Below are 19,874 nucleotides of genomic sequence, written 5' to 3' on the forward strand. Positions count from 1 at the left end.
TCCCATTTTATTGACGAGGAAACAGACCCAGAGAGAAGTGATTTACTTATCGTTCCCATGATAAGCTTCAGAGCAGGGCGTCCAACCCCGGTTCCCAGATCTCTTGTGGCCCAATGGGAAAGGTGAGTCCCCTAGTAGCACAGGGAGTCTCAGGAAGGAGGCAAGCCAGGAATCAGGAGACTTGTATCTTTATCTCAGTTTGATGGGAGTAGGCTTGACTTGAGTATCAGCTTTTTTGTAGCTTCTCCCTTCTGAGAAAGTAAGACTTTGTATTTCCTTAGCTGTAAAGTATCTTTTATCCTCCAGTAGAATGTAAGAGACTTGAGGGCAGAGATTATTTTTTGGTATCCAAAGCATGTATCACAGATGCTTAATAGGTGCTTATTGAACAACATTAAATTGAGTGAAGTTAACCCTGTAACTTCAAGTCAGGGCTGGGCCACTTCACATACATAACCTCTCTTTTGCATTCAGACAACTGAGTAGGCTACAGAAGTGAAAAAACAAGGCATTGGAAAATGATTATCAGGAGGCAAGAAACTGGATCCTACTGGAAAAAAATTATGGGTGGCTGAGTTTGGAAGATCACTGTAATATAGGCAACGAGTAGTTTTCATTTTTCTAGGCTCTATAATGTTTAATTTCTTGGAGATCGTTTGCCAGACAAATGCTATGCCTGCTTTAACCGGGAATCTCATTACTGCCATCTTGTGGCTGGCAATGAAAATCTTCTCTCCTGTTTCCATAGAGCCTTTCCACTTAAAGGCATCATCTATACACGATTCATTTTGGAATGTCTTTTCCCCATGTTTCCATCATCGTTCACATGGGTGGTGTGATTCTTGAAACTTGAATGTGACTGGGGTGATCTTTTCCTTTAGGTAAGAGCAGAGAAGTCTCCAGGGGCATACTTCCTGCCTGAATTTGCCCTTTCTCCCCAAGGAAGTTTCCTTGAAGATACAACGGGGGAGCAGTTCCTCACTTACCGTTATGATGATCAGGTGAGTAAAAGATATAATAATAATTGGACCTGGGTTGATTGTGCAGGAATTGAAACTGAAAATAAAATCTCCTGCAATAAATCCTACTTTTCTAACTTCTTCTTTCTGGTATAGTAAGGACCCTGCCTGATACATTACCCGAATCATGGAAAAATGGAAGATCATTTGTTGTTGAAATATTACACAAACTTACATTCATATATGAAAATAATGTGTGAAAAGTCATTTAAAATATTTTTATTTGGGGCTGGGGGAGGGAGAAAGAATACTTCTATAAACAGATTAAGTAACCCAGTTCACATTTTTTGAAATGTGTCTGCCTGAATAGGGTGCAGTGGTTTGTTACACAGCCGGGAACCTTTCACCATGTTGGAATTTTACTGGTGTTACAATTTATAGCTCTAGTTAATCCAGAAATCAGTGATCCTACACGTTTTAATATGAGAACTTCAGAGAAACTAATTGAGAGGGGGAGTAAGGTATAAAATTGGGTGTCTGGAAAATAACAAGTCATGCATCTTATAATTAAAGAGTGGTAATGACTTCTCCAGTTCTCTACAGATACATTATATTTAGCATAACAACAATATAAAAAGATTTTTTAAAATGAGAAAGAAACCCCATTAATCCAGGGGAAAGGGGCTAGTGCAGAGCTGGAAAGTGTGTGGCATACAGTAAAAGTTGACTCAAAGCACATTGTTTTCCAGAAGCCCTATTGAACACCATGTGTGATCTACTAGCATGACATTCATAGGTCCTTAAAATATGTTTCTTTTAATTAAATGAAAGGAATAGGGTAAGTCTCTCATAGAACCAGTGAGTAAGAGCTACAGCCCCAAACTTCAAAGAAAATATTTAAAAGATCATTTTGCCCAACCAGGTAGACCTGATGTATGTGGAAATCAGCAGTTAAGTTACTTTTTTAAGTGGAAACATTCTAAGCAGATACAGAGAGAGAAGAAAGGTACATATTTGGGGTTGAGAATTTTACGTCTTGGGAATCTTTGCCATTATAGGTCCCCCAAGCTTCTTTTATCTTACTCCTCCATTCACCACAGAAAACTGAAAATCCAAAATTCATGATAACTCCTGGATGCTACTCACAGTTTTTTGGGGAAGCTGGAGAGCATTGCCACATATTACAAACAATGATATTTTGCCTTCTCAATCTTATATGATGGAACTACCATGGCACAAAGTTTAGTCCTTGTCAGATCCTGTAATGGAGGAGGAAAGGAAATATATCCTGTATGATCTTCCAAGTGAATGGGGCATATTCAGGTGATGGTTTTATATAAAGAATGGCAGTTATATTTTCCAAATTCAGATACTCAGGGAAATATACAGAGATGTGGGTACCAGTGACCCTGCTGGACCTAAGACAAAGTGGACATGCACACCAGGGGATTCTCTAGCTCAGTCCCCTTATTCTGTTGATAAGAAAAATGAGGCTTAGAGTGTTAAGATTATTTTGAGGTTTTCAGGGGATTTTCAGGTTGATTTCCCTAAAACTGAACCATGGCCATTAGGAATACACAGAGGAGCTGTGATTTCATATGTATGACCTCCCCTTATGAATGCGTATCTGCAGCCTGTGACTTAGTAGATAAGCCCAAAGGTGGTACTGGGGGCAGACAAGGTAAAGTAGTTTGCTTAGGGCTTCAAAGCTATTGAGAATCAGAGGCAGAATTTGAACTTGACTCTCTCTAAGTGGTTACTGTATCCAGTTATAACATGCTGCTGATTGATTTATCCCATGGAAGAGAAATCGTAATGAACCTTCAGTTATTCCAAAATGAGATAAAGATAACATGGGACCACAATAGGTGCTGTTTAAGATGATAACTTGTTTGTATAAGCTCATGTCTGACAAAGAGTATTGGTACCAGAGGTATCTCTGAGCTAACTCAGAGGATGGAAGCTTGGTAGGGGTTCCAGAGACAAAATTCAAGGAAACCTGCCTCCTGAAGAAGCTTTAGGAAACAGGAAAGCGTTCTTTAGGACTGACAGAATTAGGTGGTGGTTTGAAGTGTGAATCTCATTGGCCAATAAACGTTCAAGCTAGAGAGGTAGTGTGGCTTGGTGGGATAGACTGAGTTTGTCAGGAGACTTGCCTTTGTATCCCAGATAGTTGATAGCTCTGTGGTTATCAGCAGTTTCCTAACCTCTTAGAACCTTGGTTTTCTCATCTCTAAAAAGGGCATAATAGTACTGTACTACCTTGCCTATAATGCTGTTGTGAGTAAAGGACTTTCCAAATCTTAAGGAACCACATGAATGGGAGCTATTATTATTTAGTATGGTATAATGGGGAGAGCATGGAATTTGGTAAGGGAACTGCTCTAAGTGTCAGCCCTGACACTTAGCCATGTGACAAGAAACAAATCACTTGACCTCTGTGAGCCTTCTCCAGGTCTGTAAAATAGATGTGACATATTCCATCACTATCTACCTCTTAGCATTTATGTGAGAAAGTGGTTTATAAATCTAAAGGGCTGTGTAATTGTCTCCATCATGGCACATTAGAACTGGAACCTTTGAGATTATCTGGTCCAGTCCCCTCAATTTGTTGATAAGGAGACAGGCTTAGAGTGTTAAAGCTATGGGAGACCTAGTGTTTAAGTGGGGAGTGCTGAACTTGGACTCACAGGACCTTAGTTTGAATCCATTCAGTAAATACGAAGCACCTACTATGCGCCAGGCACTGTGCTGAATGCTGCATATACAAAAGGAGGCAAAAGGCAGTCCCTGCTGTCAAGGACCTCACAATCCATTGGAGGAAACAATAAGCAAAACAAGCTACATATAGGAAAAATAGGACATAATTTAAAGAAAGAGGAGGGCTGTAGAATAGGTTTCTTGTAGATGACAAGATTTTCTTTTAGACCTAAAGAGATCAGGTCATCTACTAACCTGTGTGACCAGAGACAGCAAGGTACAGTGGAAAGAACACCAGGTTTGGAGTCAGAGATTTAGGGTTCCAATCTCATCTCTGGTATTTACTAGTTGTGTGACTCTGGGCAGTTCACAGACTTTCTGGCTTTCTCAGCATCTCTCACGTAGGTACCCCTCTTTCTACCCTCCCAGGAACAATCCCAGATCCAGCTGTCTTCCCTTCTTGCCTGGACTTTACACTAGCCTCTGAATTGGTCTTCCTGCTTCAGGGCTCTCCCTGCTTCAGTCTATTCTCCACACAGATAGCTGCCAAAGTGATTTCCCTAAAGTGAAGGTCTGACAATGTCAATCCCCAACTTAATTAACCCCAGAAGCTCCCTGTTACCTCTAGTGTCTTTTGTCATATAAGGCCCTTAAAAATCTGACTTCATTGAGTCACCTAACATTTATTAAATACCTGCTACATGCCAATATTATGTTAAGTGCTGAGCAAATAAAGAAAAGCAAAAAGCAGTCAGTCCCTGCTCTCAAGGAGCTCACCATCTAAAGAGGAGAAAATATGTAAAAAAAAACACTATGTTAATTTCAGAGGGAAGGGAAAGTCCTTTGAAAATGATCAAATACTCTGTACGTGTGTTGGTTATTACCATCACATTGTTCCTTCTTACTATACAGTCTAACCAAGCTGACCTTTGTATCATTCCTTAAACATGATACTCTACTATTCATCCCCCAACTCCATGCCTTTGTACCAGACATCCCCCTTGCCTAGAATGAGCTCCCACCTCATTTCCACATTGTAGAATTGGCTTCCTTCAAGACTCAGTTCCTGTGTTGTCTGATCCTCCCTCCTATGGGTACCTTCCTTCTGGAAATTGCCTTGTATTGATTTTATATATGCCTATATACATGTATATGTTGTCTCCCCAATAGAATGTAATCCCCTTGAAGGCAGGGACTGTTTCGCTCTTTTCTTTGTATACCTAGCACCTAACAAAGTGGCTGGTACATAATAGGCACTTAATGCTTATTGATTGACTGACACATTAGCTACAAAAAGGAAGGGGTAGGATGAGATGGCCTCTAAGGTCCCACCTAGATCTGAATTCAATTATCTTGTGATCCACTGAAGTCACTTCGCTTCTCAGAGCCCTCAGTTTCCTCAGCAGTGAGATAAGGGAATTGTACTAGATGACTGCCCAAATCCTTTCCTGCTTTAGTTCTGTGATCTGCAGTCATTTGCCTAGGGCCACACAAGTGGGTTAGTGACAGAGCTGGGAAAAGAAACCTAATCATATCATACTAAATGAGAAGATTTCCATAGCTGTTCCCTTTGACTACAAGAAACTTTCTCAACCAATATATGGACACTGCTCAGGTTGTAAAGGTGTGTCTATCTGGCTGTTAGAAGAACAATTTCATTATGGGATTTAGTCACTAACTTTAAAACAGAAGGTAACTGAGGAGGGTTTCTTGGAACCATCCCAGCACCAGAATTGTAATTTGTTGCGAAGAAAAACAATTAGAAAGTGTATTGATATGCTTTGTATGCATATCTCTTAAAGAGTTTTAAGTGTTTTTTTCATAAATGCATTAGTGAGAAGACATTCAGTTCATCTCAGGATGTCTCCTAGATTAAACATCTGGAAAACTAATAGCGTAAGAAATAGTAAAACACAGCTGCAATGTGGGCTACATTTAACAAGACCTATAAAAAAAGCCCAATACAGATTATGCTTGGGGGTGAAGCAGTTTCTGTTGAAGGAAGCATTTGTTGAACCTAATTGAATAAATCCAAGCAGAATATTCTTCATTACAGAGTATTAATTGGATGATTTTTCTTTACTAGGATAGCCTCAGTGTGTTCCGGCTCATTCATATAACAAAATACTTGAAGAGTAAATGAATTTCAGTGCTGGAGAAAACCTTAGCAATAACCAGGTCCCTCTGCTTCTTAAACATGTGGAAACTGTATCCCAGAGTGTTTAAGTTTCTTGCCTAAAATCACCCATCTAGTTAGTGGCAGAGGTGGGATGATAAGTCAGGATTGTAGACTTTACTCTGTTATACTTCTTTCCTGCATAAACAAATTGAAGTCCTAAATTTTCTTTTGTATAAAATGAATGCTATGTGTCCTATTGTCTAAGAAAGATTTGAAGATTGAAGAATAGTGGACTACTTTATTGGGTTATTCTCAGCTCCTACCTAGAATTAGGAATCATGTCAATTACAGATATTCTGAGAATTATCCAGACATATTAATCCTCCTACTCTAATTCCCATTTTAAAAATGTTAGGATATTAAAATTCAGTATTAATTATGAAAGTACTTACTTTCCATGAAATGAACATACACTTTGAAAATTTAATCCATTTAGTACCTAGTAAAAGCCATTTCAGTGAAGTGCTTATAAATTTCTTCCTTGACTGGTGCAGAATTAAAATGACATTTGGGTAAAATAGTGGTTTGGCACAGAATCAATAGATTTTTGGAATTGCTACTAAATTGAGATTGTTCTTCCATTAAGGCTGCATTTATAAGTAAACAGTTGAATGTTGGTAGACTTAGAAACTCTCAAGTTCAGAATTTTATTTTCTGTTCTGTTTCAAATTAGAAAAGTATTATTATGGGTAAGCTTTCTAATGGTTCACTCTCCATTTTTGTAAACTGAGATCAGTGGGGGTTTTCTTCAACTAAGATGATCTATTTAAGGCCTAAATTCAAGTTGATAGGAATAAATGTAAAGTATTACACCTGGGTTCAAACAATCAATTACACATCTACAAAGTGAAGGAGGCATTGTTAGAAAATAATTCCTGAGAGAAATGCTTTCAGATTTTAGCAGACTGTAATTTCAACATAACAATGGTTAATAGACTCTCAGGCTACATTAATTGAAGCATAGTGTCCAAAATGAGGGAGGTGTAGGCTAACTGTGTCCTGGTTAGATCACATTTGGAAAATTGTGTTCAGTTCTAGGTGCTACATTCTAGACGCCACATTTTAAATAGCACATTAACAATAAACTGCAGGTAGTTCATAGGAGGGAAGAAGAATTTTGAGAAGACTAAAATCTCTGTCATACAGGGATCTGTTAAAAAAAAAACTGGAGATGTTTAGGCTGGCAAAGAGAAGACGTTTGGGGGGTGCAGGGCAGGGAGAGGGAATGACATGATTGTTTTAAGTATTTGAAGGGCCGTCATATGGAAGAGGGATTAGATTTGTTTGGTTTGGCCCCAGAGGGCAGAAATAGGAGTAATGGTTGGAAGTTTCAGAGAGACAGATTTTGGCTCAATATTAGGAAATCTTCCTGAAAAATTAGAGCTATTCAAAGATAGAATGGAGTGTCTCAGGAGGTAGCAAGTTCCATATCACTGGAAGACTATGAATACAGTCTGGATGATGACTTGTCAGAGAAGTCATAGATAGGATTCATAGTTTTTCCAGGAGGTTTGATGACCTCTGAGGTTTCTTTCAATTCTGAGATTCTGTTATTCTTCTGTGTTTCTTTTGCTTCCCTCCACTGTACCTAGATCAAGCCTGGGTAAATAGGTGTTTAGGCAGTCTTTATTAATTGATTGGGAGTAGAGCAAAGGGGACATTATTAAGATTTGGAGCTGGAGGACCAGGGATCAAATTTTTGGCTCTGATAATTAGTACTTGTATGACCACAGATAAGATGCTAAATTTCTTTGAGTCTCAAGTTCCTCTTTAAGTTGAGGATAATGCTTATACTGCCTGTGCCACAGAATAATAGTTGAGAAAAATCAGTTTGTTAGTCGTAACACATCATACAAACGTGTCACCTTTTTATTTTGATTATAAAGACTTTCCTGATCCCTGTGTTATTTCACTTTTGCCTTTGAAATGACTTTGTATTTATCTGTATACGTGTTGTACCCCTTTGTTTGAATGTAAGCCCTTTGAGGGAAAGGATTTTTTTTCTTTGCATTCCCAGTTCCCAGCATATTGCTGTGTATATAGTAGACACTTAATAAATGCTTGTTGTTAAGTTGAATTATAGCACAGTTTGAGATACTTTATTTTTTTGGCAGTGTTCCTTTATTCCTCTTCATCTGGTGAAACTTACTGTTTTCCTCTCATTACTGGATACCTGTTCTCTTATGGCTATTCATTACTCATAAAGTTTCACTAATCCATATGCAGATGTTCATTATCAATATCATAAGGATCATAGGATTTACAAATAGAAGAGACCTTGAAGGTTGTTTAGATCAGCCTTCCATTTGAGGAAACTGAGGCTCTGAGAGGTAACATGACGTGCCCAAGGTTACACTGGTAGAACCAGGATTTGAACCCAGACATTCTACCAATCCATTGTGCTTTCCATAGTACTCTGCTGCCTCTTAATTCTGTATCTCCAGTCCTAACTTCTGTTCCATTCTCTTGTCCCACCCTGTACTATAAATGGTCCCATTGTTCCCTCCCTCCTACCTCCTGCTTACCTTTTCCCCTAACAATTCATCATCTTCTTTCCCACCTCTATTATCAATGCTACCAACCTTTGAATGATCCACTATCGGATCCATGGAGACAAGTAATCCAAAGCAATAGTTCTGCTTTCACTGGCCTCTATGCTTTTGTCTAGGTCTGTTCTTTGTCCTCAACTGCTCCCTAGGCTACGCTACCAAACTTTGTATGACAAGCACTGGATGGGGCTCAGCACAATGTAAGTTCTTAATAAGTGCTTGTTGACTGACTCATTGACTGATTCCATATAACCACTCACATCCCACTTTTCTCTACATTTCCCAAATCTTACCTCTCATCCAGGTTCTCTCCTTCCTTTTAAACTGTTGTCACATGTTCTTTGCAGTCTACTTTCTTCCCATCTATTTATCCTGTGGTACATCCTAAATTTGGTGTCAAAAGAATCTAAAATGCTGCTTTAATTTCATCACTTCATCATTCACCCCAATATAGAATCAGAGAGTTGGAAAGGACTAGAGTGGTCATTAGTTCAACCCATTCCTGAATAAGAATTCCATCTAAATTATTATCCAACATGTAGTCATACAACTTTTGTTTGTATACTTCTAATTTTATGAAGTTCCCCCCACCCTCTTACCTCTAGATTACATTTGTGTCTTTGCAACTTCCACCCATTGCTTCTAGTTTTGCCCTCTGTGATCTAACAAAAACTAGGTCATCATTGTTCCAAGTGAACTCAGTTGACCTCTCCCTTGGTCAACTCTGAAAACAAAATCAAGAAACTCTTATCCTTGGCTTCAAGGAGTTTTACCAGCTTGTAATAGCCCATTTCAGAGATCTGATTATGGTATCATGGAAAGACCAATGACTCTGTAGCAAGAAGGTCTGGGTTCAAAAGTCACCTCTGGCATTTCGTACCTCTTTGACCTTGGGCAAATCATTTAACCTCCTTGGGTCTCATCTATTACATAAGGAGGTTGAACTCTGACTTCCCTTCCATTCTAACTAGTTGCAACTTTGTTAAAAGCATCACTCCTTAAAACTTTGTCCACATTCTCTACAAGATCTAGTAAAACAAGTACCCGAGTTTCTCCAGTGAAACTTTTGAAGGCCAGTGCTATTTTTAACTACAAGTCTTTTCAGCATTGATCAATAGAATGCTTGGCAGACTGAACCCCACTGAATAAACAGATGATTTGGCTGACAAAAGAGAAGGAAAGAAAGATTTAATGAAGAATAATAAGTGCATGAACTTTCAGGGAAATTTCTAGCCCAGTACATAACAAAAATCAATCAAAAATTAAAAATGTAATCCTTAACAGTAACCTTAATGATAGAAGACACACAAGCTTCCATATAAATAGGGTGGCATTAGATTACCTCTTCTAGGACCCGTGGAACCTCAGTTGATATGAGGCCACATGAACTCCCCCACTCTAAACCAAGCCAAGAGTGTTGAGGGATAGAAGGGTGGAAGGGTAGGAGAGAGAGAGATCCAGAAAGCAAGGGAAACTTGGTTTTGAGTTCTCCTCTGCCTATAAGAGAAACACTCCTGCCTAATCTGTTGACATACATTTATTAAGCAACTACTATGTGTAACACAATGGTAATATGAAGACATATGCAATAATTCCTTTTCTAGGGTACCTTACATTCTCTCAGGGAGATAACGTATAAATATATAAGTATATCTTCATGTCTACATAGGGAGAGAAGGCATTATCAACTAATGACATCAAGAAAGACTTCATGTAGCCAGCAGGGCTTAAAGATAGGTTTTCTAAGCTCTTCTAGGGCAGCTAGGTGGCCTAGTGGGTAGGGTACCAAGTCTAGAGTCAGGAAGACTCATCTTCCTGAGTTCAAATCCAGCCTTAGATACTTATCAGCTGTGTGCCACTGGGGCAAATCATTTAACCCTGTTTGCCTCAGTTCCTTATCTGTGAAATGACCTAGAGAAGGAAATGGCAAAGCACTTCAGTATCACTGCCATAAGAAAATCCCAAATGGGGTCACAAAGAGTCAGACATGACTGAAAAAATGACTGAAGAACAATAAAGCAAGCTTTTCTGCTGGCTACTTCTAATCTAGTCAAGCCATGTGTAAATTATTTTCCTTCTTTCTAGAACCTGCTTCTCCGAATCTCCTGAGAGCTCAAGGAAACATCATACCTCATGTATTCCAAACTCTGTTGCCAGAACTGAGGGTCAGAGAAGACCCTCAGGGAGTACTGTTTCCATTTATGAACACTCCATTTTAAGAGGAACTTTTAAAAGTCATTGAATCCAGAGGAGGACCCTTATGATATTGAGCCTGGGAGGCATCTCATAAGATCAACAGTCAATGAAGCTGATATTTAGCTTGGAAATCTTAGGGAGACATGATTGGTATCTTCAGCTATTTGAAGGGCTGGCATTGGAAGAGACATTAGATTTCTTCTACAATACATGGGTCTGGTGAGACAGAAATAGGAATAATGGATAATTCACTGGCCCAGTTTAAGGAAGAACTTTCTAATGATCAGAATTGCACAGCAATTCTGATTTTTGCTTTGTGAAGTATTGAACTTTCTGTCACTGCTATGATTTAATAAATGCATTAAATTGAATTCATTTATTAAATTAAGTTTAATAAATGCCTCTTGATCTAGTGATCATTGCTACTAGTATGACTGGACAGATATGTTATAGAGAGATTTCTGCATTGTATGGGAAGTTGAACTCACAGTATGGTTTAGTACAGGAGTGGGGAATCTGCAGCCTTGAGGGCACATGTGGCCTTCTAGGTCCTTGAGTGAAGCCTTTTGACTGAGTCCAAGTTTTATAGAACAAATCCTTTTATTAAGGGCATTTGTTCTGTGAAGTTTGGATTCAGTCACAGGGCCATACTTGAGGACCTACAGGGTCATATGTGGCCTTGAGGCCGCAGTTTTCCCACCCCTGGTTGAGCAGATAGAATCCTAGACTTGGAGTGAGTAAGGTTAGAATGCTTTTTCAGACATTTTCTATCTGTGTGACATTGGGCAAGTCATCTGACCTCTCAGATCTTTAATTTCATCTTTAAAAGTGACTCTTATGAATGACTACGATTGTCCTCTCCCATGAAACCTTTTTGAACTATTAGAAATTGGTTCCACCAATCATTTACTTTTCTACCTTTTTTACAAGCCATTTATATTCCTTCCCATATAGACATATACATTTTTGTATCTGTGTATGCGTGTCTTTACTCATATATTTAATCGCTAGCACTTCTGTAGCGCTTTAAGGTTTGTGAAGCACTTTGCAAATGTTATCCCATTTTATCTTACCCACAACCTTGGGATATAAGTCCTATTATTACACTCATTTTACAGATGAAGAAATCGAGTCAGACAAAGGTTAAGTAATTTGCCCTGAGTCACAAAGCTAGTAAGTGTCTGAGGCCAGATTTTAACTCTTTCTTTTTTACTTTAATCACTTATGGCCTACTGTCCACTCCTTTGTGGGGACGATTTTGAATTCCCCACTTAGAATGTAAGTGTCTTGAAGTAGAAACTGTGTCTTTTTCCTGTTTTTTTTTTTTCCCTTTTCAGTTTGAATGCTCACTCCCCTAGTGCCAGAACCATACCTGCATAGGTACCTTGACGCTAATGATATTTTTTCAAATACCTTGTCCCATGACTAGCAGATGAGAAATAGCAAGTTCAAATTGCATATGAAGAATATGGTACTTCCTGAGGTTAGTAAACACCGGAGCAAGAAGTCAGAGATCTTTAAATCTAAAAGAGTCTGAAAAGGTTTCAACATCGCACTGCTTGGAGGCAGATATCTGGGATTGAACTAGATAACCTTTTCTGTGTGTTTTGTGGCTTTGTGAGTTGTGTAATCACTCTGTTCTTGATCTTAATTTAAATGCTTTGATAAGAGGAGGAGTTTAAATTTTGACAATGAGATCCGATGATATCTTATACGAAGCTGGATCCATGACTTCGTTGAAATTTCTTCAGTTTCCTCATCTGTAAAATGGGGATAAATAGCACCTATTTCTCAGGGTTGTTGTGAGGATAAAATGAGACAATATTTGTAAACTTCTGTGACGACCTTAAAGTACAATGTTAATATTATTATCAATATCATCATCATCATCATTATTATACATGGGCACTCTTTCCATCAAAGCAGATTGCAACCTCTCCGCAGCCTTCCTTTTCTGTGTCTCTTGTCCATGTTATCCTATATGGGGGGGGTGACCTGAGACACTGGAGGCTGTTTACCGCCTCTCTTGAACATGGCATGGGTACCACTAGGGTGGATATGTTGTCTGTTATTTTGACTAGATTCATTCATTCAACAAAATTTATTGAGCAGCTATTATGGACAAAGCACTGAAAATACACAAATAAGATACAACTCCTGCCTTCAAATAGCTGGCTATCGCGTGCAGGAGGTAAAATAATTATACAAGTAAGAACACCACAAAATATAATAGGGAATGCCATATTTTAACTTGATCAGATCAAGGTTCAACCATTTATTATTATTTTCCTAAATTTTTAAAGTTTTTTTTTCTTAGACTTTTCATGATGAATTCAAGTTTTCATTTTTAATGATTGATTTATAAAAGGAAGAAATATGAATACATTATTTTGCAAGGTAACTTTCTTAGAACTTTTCATGAGTGTCTTGGCTAGAATGTGCAGTTTGGGCTAAATTGTTGGCAGACATCAAACTATTGCATGAGTCTTCCAAGTTATCTGTGCAATAGTTTATGGCTTGCCCTGCGTATGCTTACTTCTGACATTTACATTACAGGAAGCTATATGCAGCCGTACATTCTCCAATGTGCTGTCATCTTCCCCACCATCTAAACTTAGCTTCTTTACAGATTCCATACATAGAAATGTCTCAGTGTTGTTTTTGGCCGATGCCTATGATAGTTTCAAGCAGCGAGCCACTTGAATCTGGCCCATTCATTCCTTTGTTAGTGAGTAATCTTGCTCAAACGGAGTTATGCTTTTTAAATATTCAAGAGCCTTAGACATCTAAAAAGACAAGCTCACAATCTGACATGAGAGACAAGTAAATAGTAATTGTAACAAATTGATTTCTGCTCCTAGCCCAGGCACATACATTTATATTATATATGTCATACAGTACATTTTTTCCTAGTATGTCCCATAGAAAGATTCACTGAATTTCATTCCCATTAAACTTGTTCCAGATAGTTGTTTCTTGGGCAGAGATGAGACACAGTCAGCTCTGTTATCAGAGCCCAATTACCTAGTTATTTTTTTTAAACTTTTGAGACCATTTGTTGCTTTTATTCTCTTTTAATTAATTAATTAATTTTTTGGTGGAGGACTTTGGGACTTATAATTTTCTATGCCAGAGGGGGGGAAAATTGGGAGGAGACATGCAGTAACAATTACAGTAACACATTTATACAATGATTTAAGATTAGCAAAACTTAAATTAATGCATTGGGCTATTTGTTTGCCACTTTTACAAATAGTTTAATAAGGGGGGAGATTGAAGCTGTTAGAAAAAATGAACTCTGGGGTTATTTGGGTTTTCATATATTCATGCTTTGGGGAGCATCCCATTTCTGTTGAAATACCCTTGTGAGAGTATCCCTCTGGAAATCTTACAGCCAAAGACCAAATTTTGTCTGATGTCAAGACTAATTACAAAAAGCTCTAACCACCAAAGAGCAGTATGACTTAGAATAGTAGTTCTCCACATTATTATCCCTAAATTAGCTCATAAAAAACAATTATCATCACTTAGGAGGTTTGAATAAGTTCAATTCATTCAATAAATGAGTCAATAAACATTTATTTAAATGCCTACTATGTGCAAGGCATTGTAGCAGGAAAAGCAAAAGACAGTTCCTGCCCTCAAGAACTTAATATCAAATGGGGGAGACAGCACACAAAAGAAAAGTGGGGGATGGTCATGGGAGGTTGGGGTGGCAGGGGTGGGGGGGGGGAGAATCCCCAGTAGGGAGCAGGATGGAGCAATGGAGAGGAGTGCAGCTGGGTGTGGGAAATGAGGCCATCACTCTTCATTAGTCAGGCAATATCTACTTTACCTACTTTGCATTTTAGCTGTAACAGTTACTTGCCAATAAACAATTTATCATTGCTAAAAGGAGGGAGTAATGGCATGAAGAATCTAAAATGCAGCATAATAACATGCCATAAACACTATTTATTCTTGATTTTGGAATTTGTTATCTAAATTTTTGTCGTATGATATCCTAATTATGTTTGGTCTTAGTTCCTTTAAAAAAATTACAGTACATTCTCTGAGTATGTACCAAGTTCTGCTAGAAGAATGTTGCCCTAAGAAGTAAAGGAAAGGCAGCCTGGAAAAATAATTTGCTTTGGGTATTCTACACACAGATAATTAAGAGTTGACTGTATATCACTCTATTGGAATTTTTAATGCAGTAGTTTGTAATTTTACAAGGGATTTTTTAAAAAAGCAACTGTATATCTAGTGAATTTTTTTATGGGTAGTTGCACAGTTATTTTTTCCCCCCTAGAATTCTTCTGTGTTCTCAATCTGGAGAAATTTAAAGTCTGTCAAAGGAGACAGAATTGAAGCATTTAAAAGTTAGTTAGACCCAGGGTTAAGTGAAGTGTTTCACAGAAGAGGCGGTTTAACTAAATTGCGGCACCTATATGTTATATAAAGTTACACCAGAGTTATCCAGATGTCAGATTTCCAGCAACCCCAAGTCCCTGGAATGATGCCGAGCCCTTGGAGGAAGGGGGAAGAAAGGAATGAAAGCTTCTTAGGCAGCAAAGAGGTGGCTCCTCAGCATCCAATACCAACAGAAAATAGGCAGGAAGAGACTCAACCTCAGAGATTATGCTTGATATGCAAAGATTGTCCATTCTGTTGACCAGAAAGAAAGGAATCACCCTCACTAGTTGACAATGACTGTAAAAAGCCAAATCATTAGGTGAGATAACTAGAAGTAGGTGAAAAATAACAGCTGGAAAAGAGAGAAGAGGAGAATGAAAAGAAAGAGAATCACAAGCAGAAGCAGTCAGAGTGGTTAGGAGTGGCAACAGGGATGATGAGTGCCTGACATTTTGACAATAAAAAGGAAGAAGCCATCTGTGCCCACATCGCAAGAAGTCAGTCACATTATACTCTGCACCAGCAGTATCACGTCTGTTCTATTCTCTTCTGTTCTGGGTGTCGCTTGTTGAAAGGGACAGTAAGAGAATGGAGCATAACTGCAGAAGGATTGTTGTTGTTCGTCCTTTGGACCAATGACACCACAGGGTGATGTCCTCACTGATGACTAAAGTGGTGAGAGGTGTGACAATGACATGACACAAGAGGAATAGTTTAGGGAACTAGAAATGTTTAACAAGGTGTTGAGAAGTCTAAGGAGAAATATGTCTTAAATCTATCAACAGAATTCTTCTCTATTTATAAAACTAACTACTTAGTTCAGGCCCTCACTACCTTTTGCCTTGGTATCCTAATTGGCTTCCCTGCCTCATCTCTTCCTACTCCAGTCCATCTTCTACACAGTTTTCAATGTGATTTTCCTCAAGTGCAAAGTGTATTTGACAAAGTCACTCTCCTATTCAATAAACTCCCATGGCTTCCTGTTGTCTCTAGGATTAAATATAGAGTCATCTATTTATCTTTTAAAATCCTTTACAACTTGGCCTCAAACTCATTCCATCCTTCTTATTCGTGAGTCTTATTTCTGCTCTTTTGGGTACAACTCAGCTGGCCTCTTTACCGTCCTTCACACGTAACCCTTTACCTCCTACCTCCACGCTTTGCAGTGACTGTTTCCTATGCTTAGAGTGCTCTTTCCCCTTATCTCCATCCGTTGCAATCACTTGTTTCCTTCAAAACTCTGCCCAAAAACCACTTTCTACATGAAGCTTTTCCTGATTTCTGTTTTCTTGCTTCCCTCAGCTGCTAGTGCCCTATGCCTTACCAAAAAAAAACCAGCATAAATTTATTTTGTACATATCTTATTCTACATACTTATTATTGAAAGTTATGTAAAAGAAGAATTGGAATGGGGATAGATGAGGCAGGGAAGCCAATTAGGATACTGTGGCAATAATCAAGGCTTATGATGGTGAAGGCCTATGCAAATATCAGAGCAGCTAAGTGGTGCAGTGGATATAGCCCTGGGCCTGGAGTCAGGAAGACCCAAGTTCAAATGTGAGCTCAGGCTGTTGCCATCTGTGTGATGTTGGGAAGTCTCTTCACTTCAGTTTCCTCGGCTTTAAAATAAGGATCATAATAGCACCCACTCTTAGAGTTGTGAGGATCAAATGAGATGTCTATAAAATTCTTGGCACATAATAAGCACTATGTCAATACTATTATTATTATTAATGATCGATTAAGCGGCTTGCTCAGGGTCACATAGCCAGCATGTGCTAGGTCTTCCAGAGTTAGTAGGATTATGATCTAGAATCCCTTCTAGCACTGACTCAGGCATGTTAGTTTGGAGCTTCAAAGGCATGAGAACCATTCCTCCTCTTTGGGTTCTAGGGGTAACCTTGAAGAGTTTGGGCTTCTGATAGTACCTTCTAGAAGCCCCTCTCTGGTGTACCACCCTCCAGGATCAATCAACCAGTTACACTCTTGGTTTCTAGAAAGGGTATTTACTAAGAAAACATGGCAAGAATAGTAGATATAAAAAATTCCCCCAACCTGGGGTCATTTCCCCCCTTGCAGACCCCCTAGGGTGAGTGGGCTCAAATTGAAATTACAAAGGGTGTGAGTCACGCTCATAAAGAACACATGTGGCCAAGGGGTACCTTGTGAATCCTAGATTCAGAAATCTATTTTCCCTTTGTGAAGTCCTCATAAGGTTCCCCTTAGGTGTAGTTCTCTGCCAGGCTCCTGGGATCAGTACCTGCCTATGGTTCATAGACTTCTTGGTTAGGATGCATCACAATCACTGAGGCTACTGCCCTCATCAGGAGGCAGGCTTTCCACCTTAGTATGCAGGCCCTTCCTGTGTTACTGATCACTATCCCTCTGGTGGACTCAGCTACCTACTGACTAGGGTTTCTGGTGACACCTTTCTGATGACTTGTATGTATTTCCTGAACTCACTAGTGGCCTGAGCACCCTTACCCCCATCTTCTTAAGTACTCACGCATGTACTAGAATAAATACAAAACAAACAGAAGAGGCATTAACTTGAGGGAAGAGGGAAATGGCTTGCTTCCCCAAACTCTACAGGTCAGAGCAGTCATTACTCAGCTGCCCTCAAGGAAGAGCCTGAGACCTCTGCTGGAACCTTTTGTATGCATACTTCCTCCAGCTTGGCTTTTTCTGGGTCATCAGTCTTTTTTAGCTCTTCCACCAACCAACTAGAAGTCTTTTCCTCATCACCATTTAGCATGAGCCCCTCAGTTTCTCATGTCCACAAACAGACTCAGCAAGCCTCTATGCAAGGGATTGGAATGAGGCAGGGAATATTTGTGTATACCATAGGAAGGACATCCAAGCGTGTTCCCAGGGCTGACTTCTCATTAGCTAGTCTCTCCATTCCATAGGTTTAGATGTAGATTGGTCCTTGGAGCCATCAAGTCAAACCTACTCACTTTACAGATGAGGAAAATGAACCAGAGAAAGTTTAAGTTACTTTCCTAGGGTCATGTAGAATAGCAAATGTCTGAAGTGGGATTTTAAATCCAGTCTTCTACACTTCAATTTCAGGGTCCTCTCCAATATACTACATTCTCTGATGTAGCATTCTATGGTGTGATTTCACATTGAGCAGTAAATACATAGAGTGTTCCATAGATTGTGCAGTTTTCTAGCACTGAAATACATTCATTTGTTAAAAATGTTATTAAGAAGTTTCTTCTTGTATACCTTGGCATGTCATACTGTACTGTAGGTGATGGCATTCCCAGATCTTGACCTTTCTCTTAGAACGAGAGTACATCTAGCCTAAGACATTGTCTTATGATTTAGATTACAAATCTCAAGTGAACATGTTAGAAGTTGCCTTTGTCTTCCTTGACTTCCCCTTGTCCCAGCTCTGCTCTGGGGTCATTGCTGTGCTTTGGTAAAGCTGTACGGGAGATATAGTATAGTGGTTTGGTGGGATGATTCACTCACTGTACAGGAGTGGCAAATTAAGTCATAATATAATAGACTGTTATAGAGATTATATAAGCAGCAGAAGAGAGGTAGATGTATCATAGAAACCATCTGTCCTAGGCAATATTTGTTCTATTTAGTCCCTGGGTCCTAAGGAGTCGAATAGGCCATGTGGAATTAAAGATTTAAAGTATAAATGTGGATAGGCTGAAGTCATTAACGCCTACCTTGTGATGAATTCTACATAAGTTAATATTGATAAGGAGATTTAATTCTTCCTATCCTATGGACTTTTTATTCCTGCAGAGGTTCAGTTATGACCACCCTGAGGGCATCCCCTTGGGTGGGGACCTGGAAAGACATAGTTTTCAATGTATGTCATTGCCAAGCATTTGTTATAGTAAAAGAGGCTTTGGTTAATTTTTACCTCATAAATTTGACCCTGTACTTGGGACAGGGGTTTACCTGGCCAGAGACACTGTCTTATCATGTGGTTTACAGACCTTGTCAGGTGGACAGATGAAAGATTAACTCCTTCTCTGGCACAACTGTTCCTGAGAAGTCAGAGTCATATGATGATCAAATGTAGTTAGTTGACTAAGCTATTTGTATTTTTAGGAATGGGACTTAGGCATTTGAAAATAAGATATAGAATTAGAACTCTAGATATAGTTGGATGTCAAGTAACAGATATTTAGTAAGTGCCTACTATGTGCAAAACACCTTACTGGATGTGGGGGGAGGGAGGTGATAGAGAAAAAATATTCCTGGCACATAATATCCCTGTCTATCTAGGAGCTGTGGGTGATTAATGGTGAATAATATCTTTTTGGAGAACTCATTTTTGAGCCCAGTCTTCTCCCCGTACTGATGTATGACCCTGTAGGATGTGGCCAGCATTCTGAGAAATAAAATACTGAACCATATATTCCTTGAACAGATTGATAGGGTGGATGAAATGGTTTTGTTTTGGCAAAGCATAATTCACTTCTAGTTTAGTACTCGCTGATGAATCAAGCCCTCCAGGGATGTAAGCAGAGTAAGGATAGCCCAATTGTCCTCACATGTCCTAATGCTGTGGGCTTCCATAAAATAAAATGAGAAATTGGCAATTATCATCGATCGAGAACTTCAAAAGAAGCAATACCGTTGCTTACAAAGCACAAAGTAATACATGGATAGATGGCTCTTGGAGACAATCTGACGTAATGGAAAGAGGTTTGGGTCACAGCCAGGGGAGGTAGACCTTGAATTTTGGCTCTTGGGCAAGTCAATTAAATCTCAGACCTCAGTTTCTTCATCTGTCAAGTAAGAGGATTGGATTGTTGGACCACTAAAGTTCTTTCCAGTTCTAAGTCAACAGTCCAAAAAACTCCTTTTTTCCCCCTTGTTCAATTGTCATTTGTACATTTAATGAAACATTTCAGGATATAG

General features: G+C 39.0%; 1 protein-coding gene across 1 annotated transcript in view; it reads left to right on the forward strand.

Annotated features, from left to right (window-relative positions):
• The window catches only part of ADAMTSL3 (ADAMTS like 3), a 563,622-nt gene that overhangs the window by 81,203 nt on the left and 462,545 nt on the right, over positions 1-19,874 (forward strand). The window contains exon 3 of the mRNA XM_036737163.1: positions 882-1,001. Within this exon, the coding sequence (XP_036593058.1) occupies positions 882-1,001 (120 nt within the window). The remainder of the gene's footprint in view (positions 1-881; positions 1,002-19,874) is intronic.

This window comes from Trichosurus vulpecula, chromosome 8, assembly GCF_011100635.1.
Source record: "Trichosurus vulpecula isolate mTriVul1 chromosome 8, mTriVul1.pri, whole genome shotgun sequence".
In the NCBI taxonomy this organism is placed as follows: domain Eukaryota; kingdom Metazoa; phylum Chordata; class Mammalia; order Diprotodontia; family Phalangeridae; genus Trichosurus; species Trichosurus vulpecula.